At 34.8% G+C, this 22,862-nt stretch overlaps 1 protein-coding gene across 1 annotated transcript; it reads right to left on the bottom strand.

Annotated features, from left to right (window-relative positions):
- Positions 1-8,035: 8,035 nt before the first annotated feature.
- LOC129224688 (uncharacterized) lies at positions 8,036-22,843 on the bottom strand. The gene is made up of 3 exons (XM_054859233.1): positions 22,668-22,843; positions 11,515-11,609; positions 8,036-8,285 (listed from the first exon to the last, which is right to left on the bottom strand). The coding sequence occupies exons 1-3, from the start codon at positions 22,731-22,733 to the stop codon at positions 8,147-8,149; spliced, it is 300 nt and encodes a 99-aa protein (XP_054715208.1). The 5' UTR covers positions 22,734-22,843; the 3' UTR covers positions 8,036-8,146.
- Between the last annotated feature and the right edge of the window lie 19 nt (positions 22,844-22,862).

Here is a 22,862-nt window from a genome sequence, read left to right as displayed (position 1 = left end):
ATCGTACCGGCCGGTGAATTTATCGAAACAGCTTGCTCACAGCATGAGTTTGTAGAGTTTTTTTTTTTTTTTTTTATTATTATTTTTTTAATTTTGCAACCATTACTTTTCTTGCAGTGATTTTCTTTTAAGTCGTTTAGAAATGCACCGGATATTAGGCCCGGATCTGCGTACCCGCATACCCCCCCCTCATTGCGCGGGGGGTGGGGGGCCGCGGCCCGCGTCCTCAAAGGGCCCAACGAGCCAAGAAATTGAAAAATAACCTGCACTAAGACTTATTAAGGTTACAAATTTTCACTGCTGGCATCTGGCCTAACAGATTTTGTGGCAGGGGGCCCAAAATTTTTAGTTCTGGGCTGGATCATTATAAAATTTCCATAGATATTTAAATAGTTTTTTGTTTTTTAAAGAAGGGAAAGAAAAATCTTTTTTTTTTTTCCTTTGTACTACTCAATTATACTACTCAAAAATTCAAGCGGCCCAAACAGAGGCGGCCCACCGGGCATTTGCCCGGCTGCCCGCCGGCCCCATCCGCCACTGGTCCTAACTCCGCCAAAGACTGCATACAACTGCATTTTTCAAGCTGAAATGGCAAAAAATTTCCAGAGATGGCTCTCAACCTTCTAAATTTTTTAAACGTCACCAAAAAATAGCTTTAAATTGCGCTTTTATGACTTTAACACGCAGAATTTTTCTGCAGCAAGCTTCCGAATAATTTTCATTCTCCTAATAACATAACCAACGATACTTTAAAATTTCGTTTTTAATTTTCACGAATAAGACTCCAAATCTTTCTTTACCAAAAAGATGGCGTAAATTGTCTCCTAAAAAAATTTTCAGAAACATATTTCAATCCCCTTTCTCTCTTCCTGTTATCGTTATGAAACTGTCTAAATTCGCTTTTTCATGACGCAAAAAAAAAGAGAGAGAGAGAAAGTTTCATTAAAACCGTGCGCCCGTCTTCCTCTTATTGTTACTAAACTGCCTAAATCCAGGTTATTAGGATGTCAATTTCGAAAAATTTAAGGACAGAGTCACTTGAATATTTCCCCCCCCCCCATTTGGCTTTAAGGCATCATCCTAACGTCATCAAAGGTAGCCTACAATAGCGTTTTACAAGCTGCAGTAGCGAAAAATTTCCAAAGACCCACCAAATCTCCTCTTTTTTTCAATGTCAGCAAAAGTAGCCCAAAATTGTGTTTTTAAAAAGTAAATGCACGAAACCTTTCTGAAGATAGCCTCGAACCTTTGCCATTCTCTTAACGTCAGAAAAAGTTTGAAAATTTAGTTTTTTAGGAAATTTCGTGAGAGAGCCCCCGAACCTTCGCCAACCCCTTAATGTCAGAAAAAGATCAAAATTCATTTTTTTAGGAATTTTGGCGAGAGAGCTCCCAAACCTTTCCTTTTCGAAGATGGACTAGAGTTCACTTCAGTTTTGATAGAAATGTCGGCAGGGAACCTCGTCCCTTTTCCTCTATCGTTACCAAACATAGTCTAAAATTTCATCTGTAAGATTTCACTGTCAAAAAATTTCCGTAGGAAAACAGCCCTAAAATCCCCAAAGGTGGTAAAAAAAATTATGTCTGAACAGCTTGCTTTTAGTAGTCGTATGTCTCTTTAGAAGTGATAGAAATCTTGGGAAATAACCTCTCAGCGTCTGTAAGATTGCATTGTCGAAAAAATTTCGCAGGAGAATCGCCCAAAAATCACCAAAGATAGTCAAAAATTGGGTCTTAACAGCTTTCCTGAAAAAAAAATTCCAAAGTAGATTGCCAAACCCCCTCACTCCCCTAATGTCACCAAAGATAGCGTGTAATTAAATTTTTCAGAGTTCAATGTCGAAAATATTCCCCCATTCCCTTAATGTCATCAAATACAGCCAAAAACTGGCTGGAATTTTGAAAAAAAAAAAAAAAAAAAAAATCGAGAGGGAACCTCCCTTCCTTTCCCGAAACTTTTACAAAGCAGCCTGATTTTCGGAGTCCATTTTGAACATTTGCCAGAGGAAGACCGAGGATCTCCCCCCCCCCCAATAGGCGGATTTACTGGGGTACCAGGGGGTACGCCGCACCCCCAACATTTTTGGTTGGGTTTAAAAAAAAATTGAAATTTAGTACAGTCGAACTCGCTTGTAACGAGCACGAAGGAACCGTGATATTTGCTTGTTATAAGCGAGGGTTCGTAAAAAACGGGTGCGTGCAAAAAATCATGAATTCAAACACAATTGATTTGTATGATTTTCATTTATGTACAGTTTTAGTTAACATGCTTTGAACTGTCTTATCGTCTCTCGCTTGCTTTACTGTTTTTCGAGATATGCTTATGGCTCGAAACACATCGTCATTATCACCCCAGACTTCCAAAATAGTTTGAAGCTTTTCTACATATCAAAACCCATAAACTGAGCGAAAAGTCAATAGAAATTTTATGAATCACAAAGTATTGCTCGGCTTAAACGGGGTTTGTTCGTTAAAAGCAAGTTATGTTCCCATAGACTTAACATTGTACCAAACAATTAATTCTGATTTCCTCGTTCAATCCAGGTTCTCGTTAAATCAGGGCTCGTTAATACCTAATTCGATTGTATTTCACCTAGAAACGCAGTTGGATTTTTTTTTTTTTTTTCTTTTCATTGCTACAATGCAAGTAAATTTACTTGAAACAAATCCAGTGTATCACCACATGTCGCCAGTGAGAGAGATATATATCTGTGCTCATATTAAAAAATATTCTTTATCATTGCACAGAAGAAAAGAACGCATCTTGGGAAAACGCAGTGATTTTAAGAAGGAAAAAATAAATAATGTTGGGGAAAAAAATCGTTATTTCTTTCAAAAAGAAATCTCGACAGTTAAATTTTTCAACGACTTCATTGGTGGTGAATTGCGTGCATCATCCTCCCTCTTTCTTTAATTTCCTCCTTTTTTCTATTTCGTCTGAAAACAAGCAAGTCTTCAAAAATTTTCTTCTCCGAAACCCTCTCCTGATCCAAAGTTATTACGGAGTATCTCAAATTTCGTTTCCTGGGCTTTAATTTCGCAAAATTTCCAAGGAAAATCCTCCAATCAGCTGAAAACATCAAAAATCGTTTAAAATTGCATTTTTGGAGCTACAGTTTTGAAAAACTGCAGTGTCCCTAACGTTACCAAATATGGTCTTACACTCATGTTTTAAGACTTCAATTTTGGAAAATATTCGAACGAGGGCCTCAGACCTCCTTTCTTTAATATCATCAAAGAGTGTGAATATTTTGGTTTTCAAAACTACAATTTCATAATATTTAAGGTGTGAACCGTTTGGGACATCAGCCTTTGAAATTATCTTCCTAATACCATGGGATATTGCACAAGAACTTCATTTTTAGGACATCAATTTCGAAAATTTTCCAGGGGAGAGCTCCAGAACCTCCTTTCGGTAACAGCATCAAAAATTGTCTACCATTGCGTTTTTGGAACTTCAATTATGAACAATTAAAGAGGTAGTGGGAGGGGGGACATAATTCTATCTGTTTTTTAAAAAATCGATTATGGACAGTTCCTGAGTCTCATTCCTCACCCAAACTATAAATATGGACTATAACCACATTTATAAGACTTAAATTTCTAAAAATAGCCTTGGAGCTCCTCGTACCTTTCTTCCACCTAACATCACGAAGAACTCTAAAACTGCGTTTTTAAAACTACTATTTCAAATTTTTTTTTTCTGGGGGGTGAACCCCTTTCCAGACCCCTTCCAAACCTGAAGCTGGATCTGCCCTTGCTTCTAACAACATCGAAAACAGTTTAAGACTTTTTCTGCAATTTCAAATGTTAAGAATTGCCGAGCCCCTAATGTTACTAAACATGGTCTACATCGCATTTTTAAGACTTAAACTTCGGAAAATTTTTGAGAAAATATAATACCCTTTCCTCTAATATAACCTAAGATTATCAAAAATTATGTTTTTATAATTTAGGTATTCAGTTTTCTGCGAATAAACTCAAAGTCATTTATGTTTCTACATAACGATATGCGCAGACGATTTTTTTTTTTTTTTTTTTTTGACAATGAAACGTATTTCTTTAAGTTGACATTTTATTGTTTTTATTTATTTTGGTAAGTGCATTAATTCATTAAAAAAATATTTTTGGCAACAGGGGAAAAAGAAACGTTTTTTTTTTTTTTTTTTTTTTTGATATGATGTATTTATTTTAATAAGCTTATTAATTTTAATTATTATTTTTTCGTTTTGAAAGCTGTTAAAGAATTTTTTAAGGGAAAAAAGTGTATTTGCTGCTTTGTTTAAAAGGTGCTGCTTTTTTTTTAATTTTTTTAGATGTGTGAGGAATACTTTATTCCTAGAAATTAGCAAAAATATGTTTGAAACAATTTGCGATTTTAGCTATTTTTGAGAATATTGATCAGGTACTAGAAAGTAGTATGGGTATACGGGAAAGTAGGCTCGTATAGTTCTAGACGGAACTTCTTGTTAGACTAAGTGTTTTGGCAACCCCCCAAAGTTTAACTCTATTTGAACCCCTAAAACAATAACTAAAAACTAACCAAATGGTTAAGTTTATCCTCAGAAACACAAGCAACTAGTAAAATAAATATGAATTTTTGTCTCTCGAATTATTAACACGCTTTTATTAGCTTCACCTGTATGTATGTATGTATGTATGTATGTATGTATGTATGTATGCATCTTGTAATGGAATCTTGCAGCTCAAATTTCGCCCACTTCCTGCAATCGGATTCTTTTGAAATTTGGCACGCGATCTCAGACCCGATGACAATGCAATATTCTATAATCAAATTAATTAACTAACCCTTTTAATTGTTAGTTTCCTCCAATTTTAATCAATATTTTGGCATAAATCCAACAATGTGAAAAAGGAAAAATAAAAAAAAAATACATCAAAAAATGCTCGCAAAAATTATTTAAAAATATCTACAAAAACCTTTAATTTTTCTGCATCAGACAAAATTTGTTCCAATGTTCCAAGGTAATTAGAACATGAAATATAATTGTTTTTAACTAATTTCATGCCAAAATTTAGGTGAGCCTTCAATTGGAAATTCATTGCTGATCAGACCATTGTTGAACAAAACTTTTATTCAAATGCATCTCAAATTTTCAAAGTAATATAAATATGATTTCTGCAAACATACATCGATGACTCACAGTAGCTTCCCATCGGGGTGCCCTTGTCTTAACTTTATGATATTACCTCGCACTCGTTTTATAAATAATTTCGTCACTTGATAATTCTCCAACATAAGACTAAAAAGCAGAAAAATAAAATAATAGTTTAAAAAACTAAAAAAACACGCTTTCGTAGCAAAATGAACTAAAAAGTGAAAAATAATCTTTGGATGATAGTAGTTGACCAATCACTTAATTTTAATGTAATACAAAAAAGTGTGGGGGGCTTCTTATCAGTTGTCTTGAATTTCTTCCATTTGTTGTCCAAGCAAAAATGTAAATAGACAGCACCCCACGCTTTTTTGCATTACATTAAAATTAAGTGATTGGTCAACTACTATCATCCAAAGATTATTTTTCACTTTTTAGTTCATTTTGCTACGAAAGCGTGTTTTTTTAGTTTTTTAAACTATTATTTTTTTATAATAAGAGACAGTAGTAGATCTAACTGATTATATAATAATGCAGTAGTTTTATGACAGTTATTGAATTGGCGCACATTCAAGTTCTATCATTACACTCTGTACGAAAAACAAACAAACAAAGATGACCTATGACATCGACGCACAGCAATAAATTAATTTTCTTTAAACTTTTCTTCTATATCTCGCAACTCCCCTGGACACATCCCGCTACCCTCCTGGGGGTCGCGACCCACCGTTTGAGATAAAGAGTATGGTAAACGAGGAGAATTCTACTTTTAATTGTGAAGGAAAATGATGTTTTTATTAGCGTCTGTATTCTCTCTAAAATTGCATGAAACTCAAGAGAACATGTCCCGTCATTTGGATAACCAAGGTAGGGGAGTCAATTACCCCCCCTCCCTTCCCTCCTGGATTTTGAAAACATATTGTACTTATGGGTTTTCTCTCTTTTTTTAATTTAACCTACCCTAGTTTAGCTACGTCAGGAGAGAAGGAGGTGTAAATGGCTTCCCAACGAAACTTTTCGAAATTAAATTTTTCAAAATTCTGTTTCAAGCTATCTTTGGTGACATTAGAGATTAGAGTGGGGAATAGGAAGCCTATTTAACAGCCTAAATGTAGGATTTTCTGTTCAAACCATTCAGTTTGAAAGGGGCGTTGTAAAGATAAGACGACAGGGAAATTTTTTTTACCTTCGATTTGATACTCTTTTTCGACTTGCCGATCATTTCTCATGGTACTACGAAGTCATAGTTTATAGTAAAACAATACTCAATGTGACTCTCCTCTGCCAACAATAGTACATAACGCTTTTAATGAAGATAAAAATATTTTCATGAGGGCAAAAGGCAAAAGAATTTGATTGCGCTTGTGTTCGCGATGACCCAAAGGCGCACCGGCCCATGTGCCGATGAGCTGGCGGACCAGTCCGCCCCTGTACCCTTGTTATTCTATTCTTTAGCCAATTTCAACAATTACAAAATTGTTTTTTCGTAAACCTATGAAAAGGCGCGAAACACGATTTTTTCAATTAAATACTGTCTTTTTCAGCATTTGAATGTACAATACTGGTCAAAAGTATTGCAAATTTGAAAAATCTGACTTTTTTCTAGGATAAAAAAAAAGCTCCCCCACCCCCTTTGTTTTTAAAACCAATTAAACTAATTTTAAGTGTAAATGTGGTTTAGAATTTTAAGAAAAAAATAACAGTGAAGTTTAGAACGTAGAACCAAGAAATAGCAAGCGAAGGGGTAGAAAGCCTTGTAGAATTTACACCTTAAAGAGTGACTAGAGTAGATGGATAGATTTTAGAGGTATGCCGAAGTATAGTGGCCGAAGTGGCTGGAGGGTACGGGTTTCAATGGAAACAGAAGGGAGAGGCACAAGTTTTTTTTTTTAAGTTCGTTTGTTTAAAGTGTGGGACGCATTGCCCCGTCTACCCAGTTTTTCACCCACTATACAGGGAAAAGAGTTAAAACTAGAATAAGCCAAGAAGATAAAAGCATTTCTTTCAAAAATATAAATTTTATTTGAAGGTTTTCGGCTCATAACACGCAAAGTTTTCCGTCAAACGTTATTAAACTTTCAGAATATTTGACAGCATACAAGAGAAACATAGCAATAAAATCTGAAGTTAAGATATTGAAAATTTGATGAAATATAAACGTTTAAAGCAATTGAATTTTTACTGAGCATGCTCGAAAGATAGCAATTTATAACTTTTATAATCCAAAGCGCAAATAGATCCTGCAACTCATAAAAAAAATTCCAGCTCGATGTCTTTTAAATTAAAAAAAATATATCAGCGATCTAATGAGCCGAATTTCAATAATTCTTGGATAGGCGACGGATCGTAAGGGGTCGTTTGCAAACCGGCAACATTCCTGTTATCGTGCAGAGTGGTACATGACGAAAACGAATTATTGGCGAATGATCCCTCCCTCACGATTCGTCGCCTATCCAAGAATTATAGAAATTCGGCTCATTCAATCGCTGATAACTTTTCAAATTTTAAAGATATCCAGCTGGAGTTTTGTTATGAGTTGTAGGAACTGTCTGGGCTTTTGATTATGAAGTTTATAAATTGTTATGTTTCGTGCATGCGCAGTGAAAAATTAACTGCTTTAAATGTTCATATTTCATTGAATTTTCAATCTTTAAATTTCAAATTTTATTATTAAGTTTCTCTTGTATGCTGTCAAATATTCTGAAAATTTAGTAACGTCTGACGGAAAACTGCGTGTTATGAGCCGAAAAAAGATTAAAGAGTAATTAATTTCTTATTTCTCGAGAAATCCGTAAAAATGTGAATTTTCGAAAATGTTCTAATTCTTTAGGTCATACAGTGTATTACTTCCATTCTATCCCACTCAGAAAAGGTGCAGATCCAGCGTTGATATTAATCAAGACACAACACTAACTTTGTATAAAATATTTAATGACATGAAAGCAGCTGAATTATGTACAATATGAATGCCGGCATTCCAATAAATAACAGCATGAAGCGATCAGTTAAAAACAGGGTTGATTGATTGTGTTACTCGAACGGAGAGGAATTACTCTCTCCAGTCAAATGATTACTATCGTCTGCTGATGGCGAGCATCGATGTACATATGCAGAGATGGAAATGTCGTCACTGTAGCGCACACATCTCTGATCGCTGGGACAATCGCATCTGTAAAGACAAAGTAAGAATTTTACATAAATAACGATATACATTGTTCGATAATAATAAGTAAAATAGGTGCTTAGTTTGGCTCTGAGAATTTGACTTCCATTTTAGCTTAAAATGTATTAAAATAGCAGTGGTGGCTGCCAATCGAAGGGGGGAGGGAGGGGAAGGAGAATCATGGCGCAGATTGCGCCATTGAAATTTTTGGGGAAGGGGGGGTCAAGGGTATTTTTCTCTTTTTAGGGGGAGTGGTGCTTTTGTTCTTTTGGGGATCTTTGTAGCATTGGGGGTGGGGGAGGTTGAGTCATTGCTCTTGAGGGATGGGAACGCTTGAAAATATGGGGTGAGGAAAGCACCTACATTTTTTCACACTATGACTTTGCTTTATGGATAACGATTAATCGAGTTGCACTGATCTTCTCAACATAAATGAACCAGTCAAAGCCCACACATCTTTCTACCAGAGCTAGATTATAATAGGGTGACCCTGAATGCCGTGTACAAACTTAAGAGTGGCGACAACAAACAAGAATCACTCAGGAGCATAGGGCACACGAAGCCAGACAATGAAAGATACGAAAAAGATAACAAATAATGATAAATTATAACATAAATAAAGTTTGATTCAACATTTCAGTTATGGAGAAGGGTTTGTTGTAATGATGCGACTGCAGCTGTAGAATACACGTCGCAATCACAACGTACCGAGCGTCGCATTTACGAACCATTTTGAAAAATTTTCCTTCTTCGCTCCATTGTGTTTGCGATACGTATTTTAGAGTTATTAATTGCAGCTTCAAAGAATGGGTTTAAAATCTTCATAACATCTAAAATATCCTGTAAAATCGTCTTTGAGTAATAAATTTATGATCTGCTTCACATTCGTCGGTTTCTTTGTGTGCATGTAGCACATCAGCGTTTACGACCATATGTTCCTGAGAGATTCTTACTTGTTTTTGTGTTTTGCACTTCCATTCCAAATTTGTACACGGCATTCAGGAGCAGCCTGTATATTCCAGTTACGAATTACGATATCTGTTTACGAGGGTTAGAAGTTGTATTTATTAAATTTAAAATTTTTAGTTTAATTCTAAACTTTTAGGCACTGCCTACAACATTAAGTGCAAGAACATAGAATACCGCTTTCAAAAGTATTTAAAAAAAAAAAAAAAAACGTTTTTGTTGGTGTCCGAAATCTAAAACTGCATTAATAATAATAAAACAAGGGCTTCAGTGGCAGAGAAGTGGAAAGTATTAATGGAAAATCCTTGACCAGTGGGTGATGTGAAATCTGTCTGGCACCTCATTCCCTCGAGAATCAGGGGCGGATTTACAGTCTACTCAAGGGGGTGGCGGTTGAAAACCGTAAGCGTAAAAGTCATTCGCCCCCCCCCTCCAACCCGTCATGTAGGGGAGGGGGAGAGCAGAGAGTCTATTGCCTCCCTTATCTTGTCTTTTAATTACTGATCTCCCCTATCGCCCCTCAAGAACTTATCGCCCCCTTGAAGTGTCAAATCTCCCCTTCGCTGGCTATCACCCTCGAGAAATTCTCGAGGCTGATAGCCCCCTGATTCTGGACGAGAATCACTGGGAATAGAGAGTCGAACGAGGTAACGAAACATTCTAAACTTTAAGAGGAGCCCATTTTTCTTGGTTGCATAGACTAACGAGTTTTAAGTTGCTAAAACATTCGGCAGATGGCAGCATCAAAGGTTCCGAATTAACGGCGGAGCGCGATGTGCTGTAGGAGAGCATACTAGTCATATTTGCTATAATAGTACGTAATCTCGCTCGTCCTTAGCGCCGGTCGGCACGAGACTCATGAAGTACATACTTCATAAGCAGGGGGGGGGGGGGGCAGATCCAACTTTCGGTTTTGGAGGGGGTCATTCATTGTTGGAAAGGGAAATTTTGTGCTCAAATAGGGGCTCTTTTTTGAAATAACGGTCCCCAAAATGCAGGGCAATGTTTTGCCACTAAAGGGGGCGGCAGTCATGACCGTCGTTCTAATATATTAAAATGTTTCACTTGTGTTTTAGAAACATTGGACTTTTGTTCTGACATTTTAAAAACTATATTAAATAAAATCAATTATTTTGAACCCTAAACCATTTGTGAGTGACCTTTCTGACCTAATTACCTACTTTCAATTCAGTCAACTGAAACAAACTCAGTGTCTGAATTCGAAATTCACCACCAGTTTGGCGCGAACTAATAACAGGTTGGAAAACAAGCAACCTTGAGAGTTTAAATGCTCACATCATTGCTGATTGTAGGTTTTGCGGTTTTGCCAGCGAAGGGGGCATTAAGTTTTTTTTGCTCGCCATTTTTTTTTTTTTTTGAAAAGCAGGTGTTTTGGAACGAATCGGAAGGGGGGAAGAAGAAAAGAACAATGTATCGGGGCATAATTGAGAGATACCGAAAAACGCTTGAATGAAAGCTAAATTCATTAACCATCCCCTCCAAGAGCAATGACGTAACGCTCCCCCCCTTCCCAGAAAGTAAAAAAGCTCCTAAACACACTCCTCTAAAAGTTCCAAAGTCTGCGGTTTATGCCATGACAAGGGCCTTTGGATAATCGGTGTACAACCAGAGCTGCGGAATCGTAGGGATAATGACCGACTCCGACAATTTTGGCGCCTCCGACTCCGCCATTGGCAGAGTCGCAGACTTCGAGAAAAAATGACCGACTCCGACTCTTGGAATATAAAACCTTCTACTCGGGATCCCGACTCTGCAACCCCAAAATCAGTCCAACTCGGACTCTGCAAGCATTGGCAGAGTTGTATGCTTTGAGAAAAAATGACCGACTCCAACTCTTGGAGTTGCAAACCTTCGACTCTAGACTGCGACTCTTACCTAAAAATCAGTCGACTCAGACTCCGCGAGCACTGGCAGATTTGCAGGATTTGAGAAAAAATGATCGACTCCAACTCTCGGAGTTTTATACCGTCTACTCCCGAATCGACTCTTTTACCCCAAAATCAGTCCGACTTCGACTCCGCAAGTACTGGCAGAGTTGCAGGCTTTGAGAAAAAATAACAGACTCCAACTCTTGGAGTTTGAAACCTTCGACTCCGGAATCCGACTCCTTCGCCCCAAAACTGCACCCCTTACTTTTAGGGAATTCGCAGCCCTGTGTACTACTGAGAGAACGCATGTTTAAGAGGTGACATATGAATGAAACATTCTTTATTGATGTTGTTTAAGATACTATGATAGGTATACTTACGGGCTTTTCATAAAGAACTCAACTGTCCTCACATAGGGCTTATATACTTCCCAGCCGCAAGGGGTCATCGCTGAGCAAATACTAGATGGGGTTGACTGAAAGAAAAAAACGTTTCATTAGAAATCATGACACAATCAATTTAACTAGAGACAAAAACTTTCTGCTTATAACATGATTCTTTCTTTTGATACAACGAACTGGAAACGAAAATTATTTTTTGGAATTAATTTCTCCTTCCGTTAAATAGTTTTCACTTGGAAAATATTTTCATTAAGAAAATTCTCGACTATAAAGTGCTTTCTTCTTCACTGCAGCTTTAAAAACTCAATAAAATACTGTCTAATAGAAATTTGATAAGCTTTTGAAATGATGTAACTTTTGTCCGGTTGAAAGCATTTTCCGAATGGGGTCGTTTCCAAAAATTTGAAAGAATTTTTTTCCGAAAGAGCATGCTTAAAAACATAGGATCTGACCATTTTTTAAATAATTTGTTCAAGTTTAATATTTAAAAAAAAAATACTTAAATCGCTTCGCTTTCATTATTTACGCTTCTGCCGATGACATCACAAATGATGAATTACCATTCAATGTTGCCATTCACAGTGCAAAATATTTAATTCGTATCTTTACTCACGTGTATTGGCAACGATATGGTTGATAGCAAGCGTAGAGCGGATTTTTAATTCGCTTCTTGATTATCATAACGTGAAACGCGGAAGAAAGATGCACCAAATAGTATCATTTGTGACGCCATCAAGACCACGCCTTGTTTGAAAAATTGGACATTTTAAAAAATTAATTAAAAAATAACTGTTGGGAAAATGAAAGTATTTTCTGGGTCAGTGTTATTTTTTTTTTTTTTGCTTATCCTATCAATTTCACTGACTAAAAGTACTTCTTTTGACTGAAGGAAACAAACAACCCCATTATAACACAATCAATTTAACTTGAGACAAAAACGTTCTGTTCATAATATGATCCTTTATTTTGATACAACGAACTGAAAACGAAAAATAGTTTTTGGAATTATTATTTCACCTTATTAAATAGTTTTCACTTGCAAAATATTTTCGTTAAAAAAATTCTCGACTAGAAAGTGAATTCACTACAGCTTTAAAAACTCAATAAAGTACTGTCTAATAGAAATTTGATAAGCTTTTGAAATGATGTAACTTTTGTCCGGTTGAAAGCATTTTCCGAATTGTATTTGAGTGGAAATTAAATAAGTGAAATTAAACAATACGTGTCTCGAGTTTTAAAGAAAATATTTTTCCAATGCAAAAAAAGTAGCTACTAGCTAGTGGCTGTAAAGTCAAACGGCAAAAGCCAGAAACACGTTTCTATAATTTATTACAAATATGTAACGAGAGAATAACATCCTGGCCGTTCAGACCATGGTTTATTTTCACTTGACGAGAGAGAAAATTGAAGATTTTTTCAAGGAGTTTCAAAGTCTTATTTAATTATTTTCAAGGATGCTAGAAAAATTACAATTATTTAAAGCATTACATTTACAATTAACAATTTCTAATAATTTAAAACTTGATTGTATAGTTTTACCAACTTGTTCTAACTTTGTAAGAAACACATTTTAAACTAAAAACGAGCTGATGTGTGCATCACATAACTTCCTTTTACACCAACTTAATGTTACATCCCCATTATTGGCAATTTTAATGTGATTCAATAGTTAACTCTCTAAATATCACCAACAGTGTCCAAATTGAAACCAGATTTAAAAAATAAATAAATATTTTTTTTTAAAAATCGCCAAATTCGTCGCCAAGTTGGCGACAAAATTTGGCGACCAAAAGACTGACGATATATCGCCAAGTGTCCGCCAAATTATAACACCACTTGAGTTTGCATCGAAATTAACAAGATTTCCCCCCAAAAAGGGGCAAAAGACCCCTTTAGAAACATCCGATTGCAACCAAAAGGGGAGGTGCACAACTATACCCCACTAGGAGTCTACATACCAAATTTCAACTTTCTAGGGCATACCGTCTTGACTCATGCTACATACATACGCACATACGTACATACGGACGTCACGAGAAAATTCGTTGTAATTAACTCGGGGATTGTCAAAATGGATATTTCGGGGTTCTACACGTTCTTAGGCACTTATCCGCGTGTGGTCGGGTTGAAAAGAAAAAAAAAAAAAAAAACTCAACATTCATTCAGGGGTGAGCAAAATGGAAATTAAGGCCGATTTTTGAGTGAAATTTTTTTCGCGAATACAATACTTCCTTTTTTGTAAAAGGAAGTAACAAGTAAAAGATTTCTCACTACAACATTTTTTTCTATCCATTTTAAAACGAAGAAGGATAAAGGTAGAGTAATATTTTTTTCCATCCATTTCAAAACGAAAGGATAAAGGTAGTGTAATATATTGTTTTCCTTGCAGGGTTGCTGTTTTGTTCACTTTTCTTTAAAAAGTCCGGGAAGCCGGCAGAAATTGGGACGAAATGAACGAAATGAAAAATCAACTGATTATTCAAGAATAAATTTATGGTTATGGTGTAATAAAATTAGTATATAATTCTTATGCATGATCTTTTATGAATTAATCATTTAATCAAAATAGAATGATTGTTAACTTTAGAATTTAATAAATCCAAAAAAAAATTTTCATCACACTTTGGTGCATCTAATTTTAAATCATAATTTACTTTAAAGTAATAAAATTTAAAAATGTGAATAAGCTATTGGGCGTGATTACACCATTATATATTACAATAGTAGAAATTAAACTCAATGGAAAAGTCAAATGAAATGTTTACAGACATACACATAAAACGAAGATTTATAGACTAAAAACATTTAACCGTTATATTTTTCGAGTTTTTATTGATGTCACCCTATAGTAAAATATTTATGTACTCTGCATGTTTTATGGATATGTTAATGTCATACAAATTACTATTTTAGTAGGGTTGTGGGTACTCAGAACAGTGTACGCGAAGAGACCATAATCAGCAAGGGTGTAGATAGCTTTAAAATGGCCATTAATCTTCGTTGGGGACTAATAAATTGACTAGGAACAGCCTAGCTGGGTACAAAGCCTGTTGCTGATCATCGCATTTGTATTACGAGAACAGATTTCAAGTCATGTCAACATTTCCTTTATTAATATCAAGTAGTTTTCTTTTTAATTTTTATAACATGATTTTTAATGTTTTGCGACTCCAACCTTTAAAAACTTTTTATTTCCACTCTTTAATTTTATAAATGCATATTATTATGGGCAATAAGCCTCCACATCACAGATAAACATCTTAAAATGTGCAGCTGATGTGTTTGTTTTTATAAATGCTATTACATGCATTATAACTTATTAACACTCATTTGATTTATATACAGGGTCATTCCATAGTGACTAACGTAACATTCGCAGCTGATTTTCTTACTCTTTTTACCTACACCGGGAGTAAAAATAAATGTTTTTTGCTTTAATATGCAGATTTAAAATATACAAGGTGACTATTTTTCATTTCTACCAAGAATTTGAAGCAAAATAAGCGCTGGCAGGTATTTTTTTGCCAAAAAAGGCATCGTGACTAACGTAACATTTTTGCAACCCTGAGAAACAATGCTTATGTTACGAGGCAAATTTTTCTGAAAGTTACGCAGGCATTTAACATTGGCCTATATATTTGTAAGAGGCAAACAGTCTATTTTTAAAAATATACTACAGATTTATTACACATAAATCTTTTTTGGCCCTTAATGGTGCGTTTACGAAAAACTGTGTGTGACTAACGTAACGTGACTAACGTAACCATCGGATAGCAAGCAATGAATGCATATAAAAAACTTTTTGTAATTAATCTTTTGCTCTTATATTACTTTTACACTTTTTAGGAACCTCCTTTGCGTTGCATTGTGGTTCTTTCTTTACTTTTTTTCTACATTAGTGTAAAAAATTAAATGGAAGGATTCAGTTCAATTAACTCAATTTGAATGTGCGAAAAATAAATAAATAAATAAATAAAATCTGCTTTTACAAACTGAATAATATTATTTTGGGCTAATTAAATCTTATATATATATCTCTCTTTAAAAAAAATAACTTTATTCAAGTTGATAGTTTCGCCGAATTCTAATATTCTGCAGATATACTAATTATCGTCATAAGAAACTCCTAGTACTTTTCAATGGCATATTATTTTTCAAGGTTTACTAATTCATCGAACGAATAGTGTTGTGCATCCTGAATCAAAATGTAACATTGAAAAAAAATATTCAAACATTTTTGCAGAATGAATTTTATTTCCGGATATCACCGCAAATGTTTGAATTTCTAAATGATCATTCTTGCATTTTCTGAAATATATGGCAGCAGTGCTTATTCTCACTGTATCATGTAACATCTTCAAATGTTTTCCAACGAGCTGCCATTACTTCATTTTAATAATAGGTGGAGATGTATTTTCTAAAAATAGACGTTCTTCTTTGTTAAAACTGTCTTTCTATTTTCTTAATTATTTAGCTTGGATTCTTGCGTTGAATGCACGCACATTCAGCAGAGTACTCATTTTGCTTTACTCACCCTTTTTTTTTTAATAATAATTCTTTAAATTGAAAGTATATTTTTAAAGACCTTTATACAATTATTTTTTTAAATAGACAGAAGGTCTACAATGTAATATTACTGGTATTTTTCACCCTTTATATGTTTTATCAATATAGAATGGCTTCTTATTCAAAATTGTTCATGAAAATGTACATTAAATTAAATAAGTTTTAAATATTAGCAGTCATTTTTAAAATGTTATGTTAGTCACATGCAAACTGTTACGTTAGTCACATCTCAAATGTTGCGTTAGTCACACTAATTATTTTATATCTACTGATACAAAAATAAATATTTTGCACTTTTTAAGTAGATATAACATAGATGTAAGAAAATAAAAAGTGATGTTTGGTTCAATCATCTGGTTTAGTTTTTATGCAGAAAAAAGTTCATTTTCGTGACTAACGTAACGTAAATATTTTCAGTAAAATAGCCAAACTAATTAAAATACGTATCTTATAATGTATGCAAAAAGAACAGTCAATTTTATTGGGCCAACATCTAATCTTTTAGAATAAAAATAGTTCTTTTAAAAATTTGCAAAAACTTTTACGTTACACAAGAAAACTTAGACGCATGTTTTTAGCGTATTTTAAGCCTTTTCTACAACCTTGCACGTTTAGAGCCAGAAGAAAAATACCGAATGAAATTTTTGCAAACTGTTACTGGATTAATGTGCTAGAAAGTATGCTGAATGAAATGATAAGTCACAATTAGGGCTTTGCTGAAAAAAAATTTCTGAGGTTGAGGTTGACATTTCTATGGAATGACCCTACACACTTACATAAACTTCAGCTGAATTTAATTTTTTCATTTTCACTTTAAAATATTTTTCAATCAATTGTTTATATACATATCTATGTATATAAACAATTAGTGTACTGAAAAGTGAATAAAATATCATTTTGCTCTTTTTTTTGGGGGGGGGGGGAACGATTTTTTCCAGGTTTTTTCCGGGGTGGACCAAATAGGACAACCCTGTTTCCTCATGCTAAACAGATTAACAGTATGCAGTAGAAGTAAGCTAAAAGCAAGCAATACCCAAAAACATAAAAGAAAGAAAGAAAGAACTTCCCGAAATTTTGAATTTGGGATAAACTAATTAACAGGATACGAAGCACGTGAATCACGAAAAATTATCTCAACCAATATGTTACAGAAAAGTGAGACATGGTTTTTACATTTTTAATGCAGGATGTAGCAAGGAGCTGAATTTGCCCTTTCCCCAAGGGCGGCTCCTGAAATGTTTCAAGGGAGATTGATATCTATTGCTTAGATTTGAGTATTATACTATTGCTTAGATCCTGATTATAACTTACACAAGCACATTGAAGGTCTTCTAAAATTGCATTTCTTGATTTAACTATCGTAAAATTGCGGGGGAATCCGGCATTCTCCATCATCAAAAGAGGGCCTACAATGGTGTTTTTAAGATTTCAGTTTTGAAAAATGCCAAGAGAAGGGCTGCTGAACCTCTCCTCCTCCTCCTAACATCACCAAAGATGGTCCAAAATTGCGTTTTTGGAACTTCAATCTATAATAAATTTCGGTGGAGAGTTTCGATCCCCATTTGGTCCTCTAATGTTGTCCAAGCTAGCCTACAATTGCGTTTTTAAGACTTGAATTCCGAAAAATTTCTGGAACGCCAACTCCTTCTTTCCCTTAACATCATCGAAGGTCTTGCAAAATCGCGCTTCATGAACTTTGACATCGAAAAATTGTCGGAGAAGTCCTTCATGGTAGGGTCGATCGCCCCATAGCCCCTCTCTTGTATCCGTCCTTGTCTCTCCCCTTCCCCTTGCATTCGTTAGAATTTTTAAAATTCAAAGTTTGTAACTACGTTTTGCCAAATTTTCAAGCACTTTTTTTGAAAGCAAATATGTAGTTTTTTGTTTGTTTTTTTTTCAATTACTTGTCAATTTTTAGGAATGAATAATACAATTTTCGTGAGTTGGGGTTTCCTCAACACAGCAGCGGCTCTAAGGAAGCTATAGCTTGTAGAGATGAGCCGGGTCCGAAGCGGGATCGGGATCTAAAACTTGACAGAGGTTTCAGATTCATAGTAAAATACTAAATCGTCAATCTAAATACAAAATAAACGGACGTATATATTGTTTAAAAGGAAAAAAAAACATTCATATCAGTTAGCACTAGAAGAACGTGAGAATAATTTCTTTCAATGACTAAAAAAAATGAATTGATATTTGTCTTACATCACTAGCGCAGAATCAACTGCTAGAGGGTTTTTTTTTTTTTGATCAAAAGTCCTTGAATGTGTGTAAACTACTGTATTAGTATTGGAAAAGAATCTGCCAAGTCCACTGATCGATGTTTTTACCCCGAATCCACCCCCCTCCCCCCTCCTCATTGCACCACGACCTCACATGAAAATTACAATATATCATCTGAAGTAGAGCATTCTGAGAAAAGTTTGACAGAATATTGTTAAATATATTTAAAAAAGAAAAGAACCAGTCGGTCAGTTGCAATATTAAGTACCCATCATACTTAGTTGATGTAAAATAATAGCTGAAACTAACATTTCATTCAATCATATCCGACTCAGCTTGTTTAGCTTATAGGTAAACTCAACAGGGCTCGCATGGAACCATTTGAAATTCTCCCTCAATGCATAATCGTGTTGCGCATTTTTAAAAATGCGCGTACAGAGGAAAACATAAGTACGCTACATCTCTCAAAGTCAAGTAAAGGGGGCTTTTGCCGCATTATGCCTCCCCCTCCTGGATCAGGTCTTAATTTGCGTGGAAGCTTAGCACCTACACTTACCAACTTTATGCGATTTTTTTCATATTAGAAATAAAGCCCTGCCCCCTCCCCCCTTCCCCCCTAAATGACGGGTCAGCTTAATCATTAGGTTCTTATAGTCGTTAGGATTTGTTCTCAGTTACTAAAAGTTTTTTAATCCGCTATATGGATAAGAACTTCGTCTTTAGTTATTGCAATCTTTCGATAAGCTATTATAGATACAATTCTATATTTTAAGCAAGTTATTGAATTTTGTGTGTTTGGGTAGCTTACTGCCTACACAAACAGTGAATCTACTGATGTTTACATTCGTCAGAGCGCCGTCTATGGGATGATGAGGTACTGGAGTAGCCGAGTTGTCCCAAAAATGTAGAGGAAAGGCAGGACACCGCACACAATCAAAACACTTAGTTTCCTTTTTTTGTACTCATTCAATACTATGGGAAGTCTCCCCCCCCCCCTTCCATGAGGACTTGAAGCAGCCTGCGCCATTTTTGGGGAATGTTTGGGAAGAATTTTTTCTTTGGGGGGGAGGGGGGCTCTCGTTCGGGCGGGGGTCTGTAACATTTGAACGGGAACGTCATCTATTTGAGGGAAGGCACACCAAGGATGGAAACATGATTCCTCCTGAAACACATTGTCATGACGGTAAAGCTTTGAAATTTAACCCACTTTTAGGCAATTTCAGCTCATTGGGCATTCGTTTCCTTCTCAATTTGACAGGAGGTGTCATTAGTTGTAGTGGATATTTTGAAATGAAGTTACAATTCTTATTTATTTTGTTGTTATTCAAGAAAATTCCAAAGTTAACTGGATGCCTCAGTTGCCAAATCGATTAACTCCACTTTTAAAAAAAGTCATCATTTCTGCTTCAATAGTGCTTAATCAATACTTAGCATGTGAATTTATATTAAAATTTTGGTTTAGTACATTTCTGACCATGTGATGGCAGAAAATGTAACACGAGGGCCTATTTACTCCTGTGGATAACACCATCTTCTTCATTACTTTTCTCTACTTTTTGTTTTTATGGAGTTAATCGATTTGGCAAGTGAGGCATCCAAATAACACAGCTTGAAATATTTTGCTTTTTCAATAAATTATCCTCACTCTCTTATTTTTAATTCTCTCTTTTTTAATTTATTACCTCCCCCCTCCCCCCTCTCCAGCAACTTTGTTTGCACGGATAGAATCGGTCAAGATCTAGATTTAAGCATTTTTTAATATGAATTAAACAGACTGCACCGTTGAAATTTTTAGAGGTGAGGTAATTTTACAAAGACTTTGATTTTTTTTTTGAGAGGGGGGGGGAGGCTCTCGTTTTTTGGGAGGTTGTTTTCAATTTTGATGGGAAGAGTCATTGGCCTTGGAAGGTCCCTGGTACAAGTACGGGTACTTTCGGGGAAAAAAAAATATTCCGTAGTTATATTTATTTCTTTTACTTCCAAGAATATTCTTTTTTCCAGCCTGTACTTTTGTTCGTTTTTATTTCCTCGTTTTTCATTCACTGCATTATTATTATTTTTTTTTTTTTTTTTGAGCTTCAGCTAACTTTTTCTTTAAGTTTTCAAGTTTCAACCAAATCATGTAGTCGGAAGAAATTTGCCCAGCGTTATTTTTCATTTGAAGCAATTAATCCATATAATTTCCTTTGATTTTTTATTTTCCAATAGTTTTATTAAGGTTTTGCTAAATTATTTTTCCCCCAGTCCGATTTCTCTACATGATTGATTTTCATATTCATTAGCACGTCATTTATGGAATCATGGGATAACTTTCTCATTCTAAATAATCAAATTAACCGTTTAAAGAAAAAAATAGGCAACAGCAAACATTAATTTGAATTCTACACAAACTTTACAGTTTTTTATCGTTTGAACCTAGGGGGAGGGGAGACTTTGTGTCCAGCCATACAACAGCCTTGTTGTACCAGTACCATTTGAAGCACACTTTTTTTTTCTTTTCAAGAAACGAACTATTTGCGATTGGAAAGAAAATGCAATGACAAAAAATAATTAAATCATAATGAATCTTAATAACATGTTACATTTGAAAGAAATTACTGTAAAAAATAATAAATTTGTTTTTGACAAAATAAAGGTTGTCGTAAATAAGAATTTCACTTTTTAAATAGGTTCTCTCTCTCTCTCTATTTTCGAATATTTTTGTTCTGTTGCTGATTTTTCCACATTATTAAAAGTTACATTTTTGTGTACATTTCAGACAAGGGCGGAGCGATGGGAAATGGTCCCCTCCTTGAACCGCGATGCAGGAACTCTCCTTCGGCATAGTTTCGGTACTGAAGTTTCAAAAACGTAATTTTAGACCATCTTGAACAATGTTACAAAAAAAAGGTCTCTTCCTCGAAATTTTTTCCGAAGTTGTAGCCTTAAAAACACAATAGGGGCACATCTCTTACACTTAAGTGATGGGGATCGGAATTTCGTACCGGAAGTTTTTGGAAATTCCAAAAGCTCAAATTTTAGACGATCTTAAATGACATTAGTGGTTCGGAGAACTCTCCTCTGGAAAGTTTTAAATTGAAGTCTTAAAAAAAAAAAAGCAATTTTAGAACGCTGATGACGTTAAGATAAAGAATGGCATTCATCCCTCCGGAATTTTGAAGAAATAGAAATTCAAAAAAAAAAAAAAAAAAAAGTAATTTGAGACGATGTTAATAGGTGGAGGTTTGGAAATTTGCAAAAGGGTAAATATCCGAATCTCACCTCCTCCTTGAATACTTTCTTGATGCGTCCTTGATTTCAGACTATAATTTCAGGATTTTTTAAATTTTTTTACTTACACTAAATGTACCACTGATGAATTGGAAAACTTCAAAAATAATAACCCAAACACATAAGGCAATCTTAGAAAGATAAATTACATAATAACTATTAACTATGCAGTAAAAAATTTACACAATTGTATTTTTTAAATGAAATTTGAAACGAACAATTAAACAAAAATCTAAGATGCGTAGTTATGAAGAAAAGTAAAACATTTAATGAATAGCATTTTACGTATAACTCCGCATTTTTCGATCATCTCTTAGATCAGGGGTCCTCAACCTTTTCAGACTCTGCCCCCCCCCCCATTAAACGCTGGTGTCAAGTAAACACTGGAAATTTCATCTCCGAAATCGTAAAATTATTTCTGTTAAAAAATCAATTGATTTTTCAATTGTTATTGATTTCCCCCTCAAATTTCAGGTTTAATTTGGCTCAACTCAAGTCCGAAATCCATATGTGTAAGTAAGCGTGGTAGTTACTTTTTTTTTTTTTTGGTATAATTTGCTTTACGTATACATCCCCCGCCCCCCGGAACAAATTCGAAATGAGGTCCAACTCTCATACTAATAAAGACTGCTCTCAAATAAAAGACTTACTTTTATATCAAATTCAATTAGAGAAACTTTTTATTCAATTAAGTTTTTTGACTGCAAATATTTAAAAAATTAATAAATTATACATTAAATCTACTTCACCTTTTGAACAAAAAAAAAATCTACTATTCCAAGCTTTACACGACTTCGGTAACAGAGCCGCGAATGATTTTTTTCAATTACATTTATAATTCTGAAAACTGAAATGATCGATATCTTTACTGATACCAGGTTTTTCGTCTCTTTCCCTAAAGATGTGCAAAGCATCTCAACCATTCATTCATTAAATAGCCCATTCAGCGTACATCCGCGCATCTACGACTTAAAAAGCTTCAACCTCCTCCTTTCAAAGTAAACATCGTTGACGTACGCTACGATGTTTTTGTCAACACAAAAGGGCATGGAGTAGAATGAAAGGTAACATACCTTAATGGCTCGTGCATCTAAACAGCTTAGAACCGCAAAAACGGTCAACACTGCCACAAGACTCATCTTTGGTGTTTAGTTTTGGAAATTCTACATTTTCCACCAAAACTTCATGTTTTTATAAAGCCGTGTTCTTTACTTACGTAACTAGATCCGCAAACAACAAGCTTGGAGGGTTGCCAAACCACAATTTCC

Source organism: Uloborus diversus, chromosome 6 (genome assembly GCF_026930045.1).
Source record: "Uloborus diversus isolate 005 chromosome 6, Udiv.v.3.1, whole genome shotgun sequence".
Taxonomy (NCBI): domain Eukaryota; kingdom Metazoa; phylum Arthropoda; class Arachnida; order Araneae; family Uloboridae; genus Uloborus; species Uloborus diversus.
This window is presented reverse-complemented; position numbering and strand designations above follow the sequence as displayed.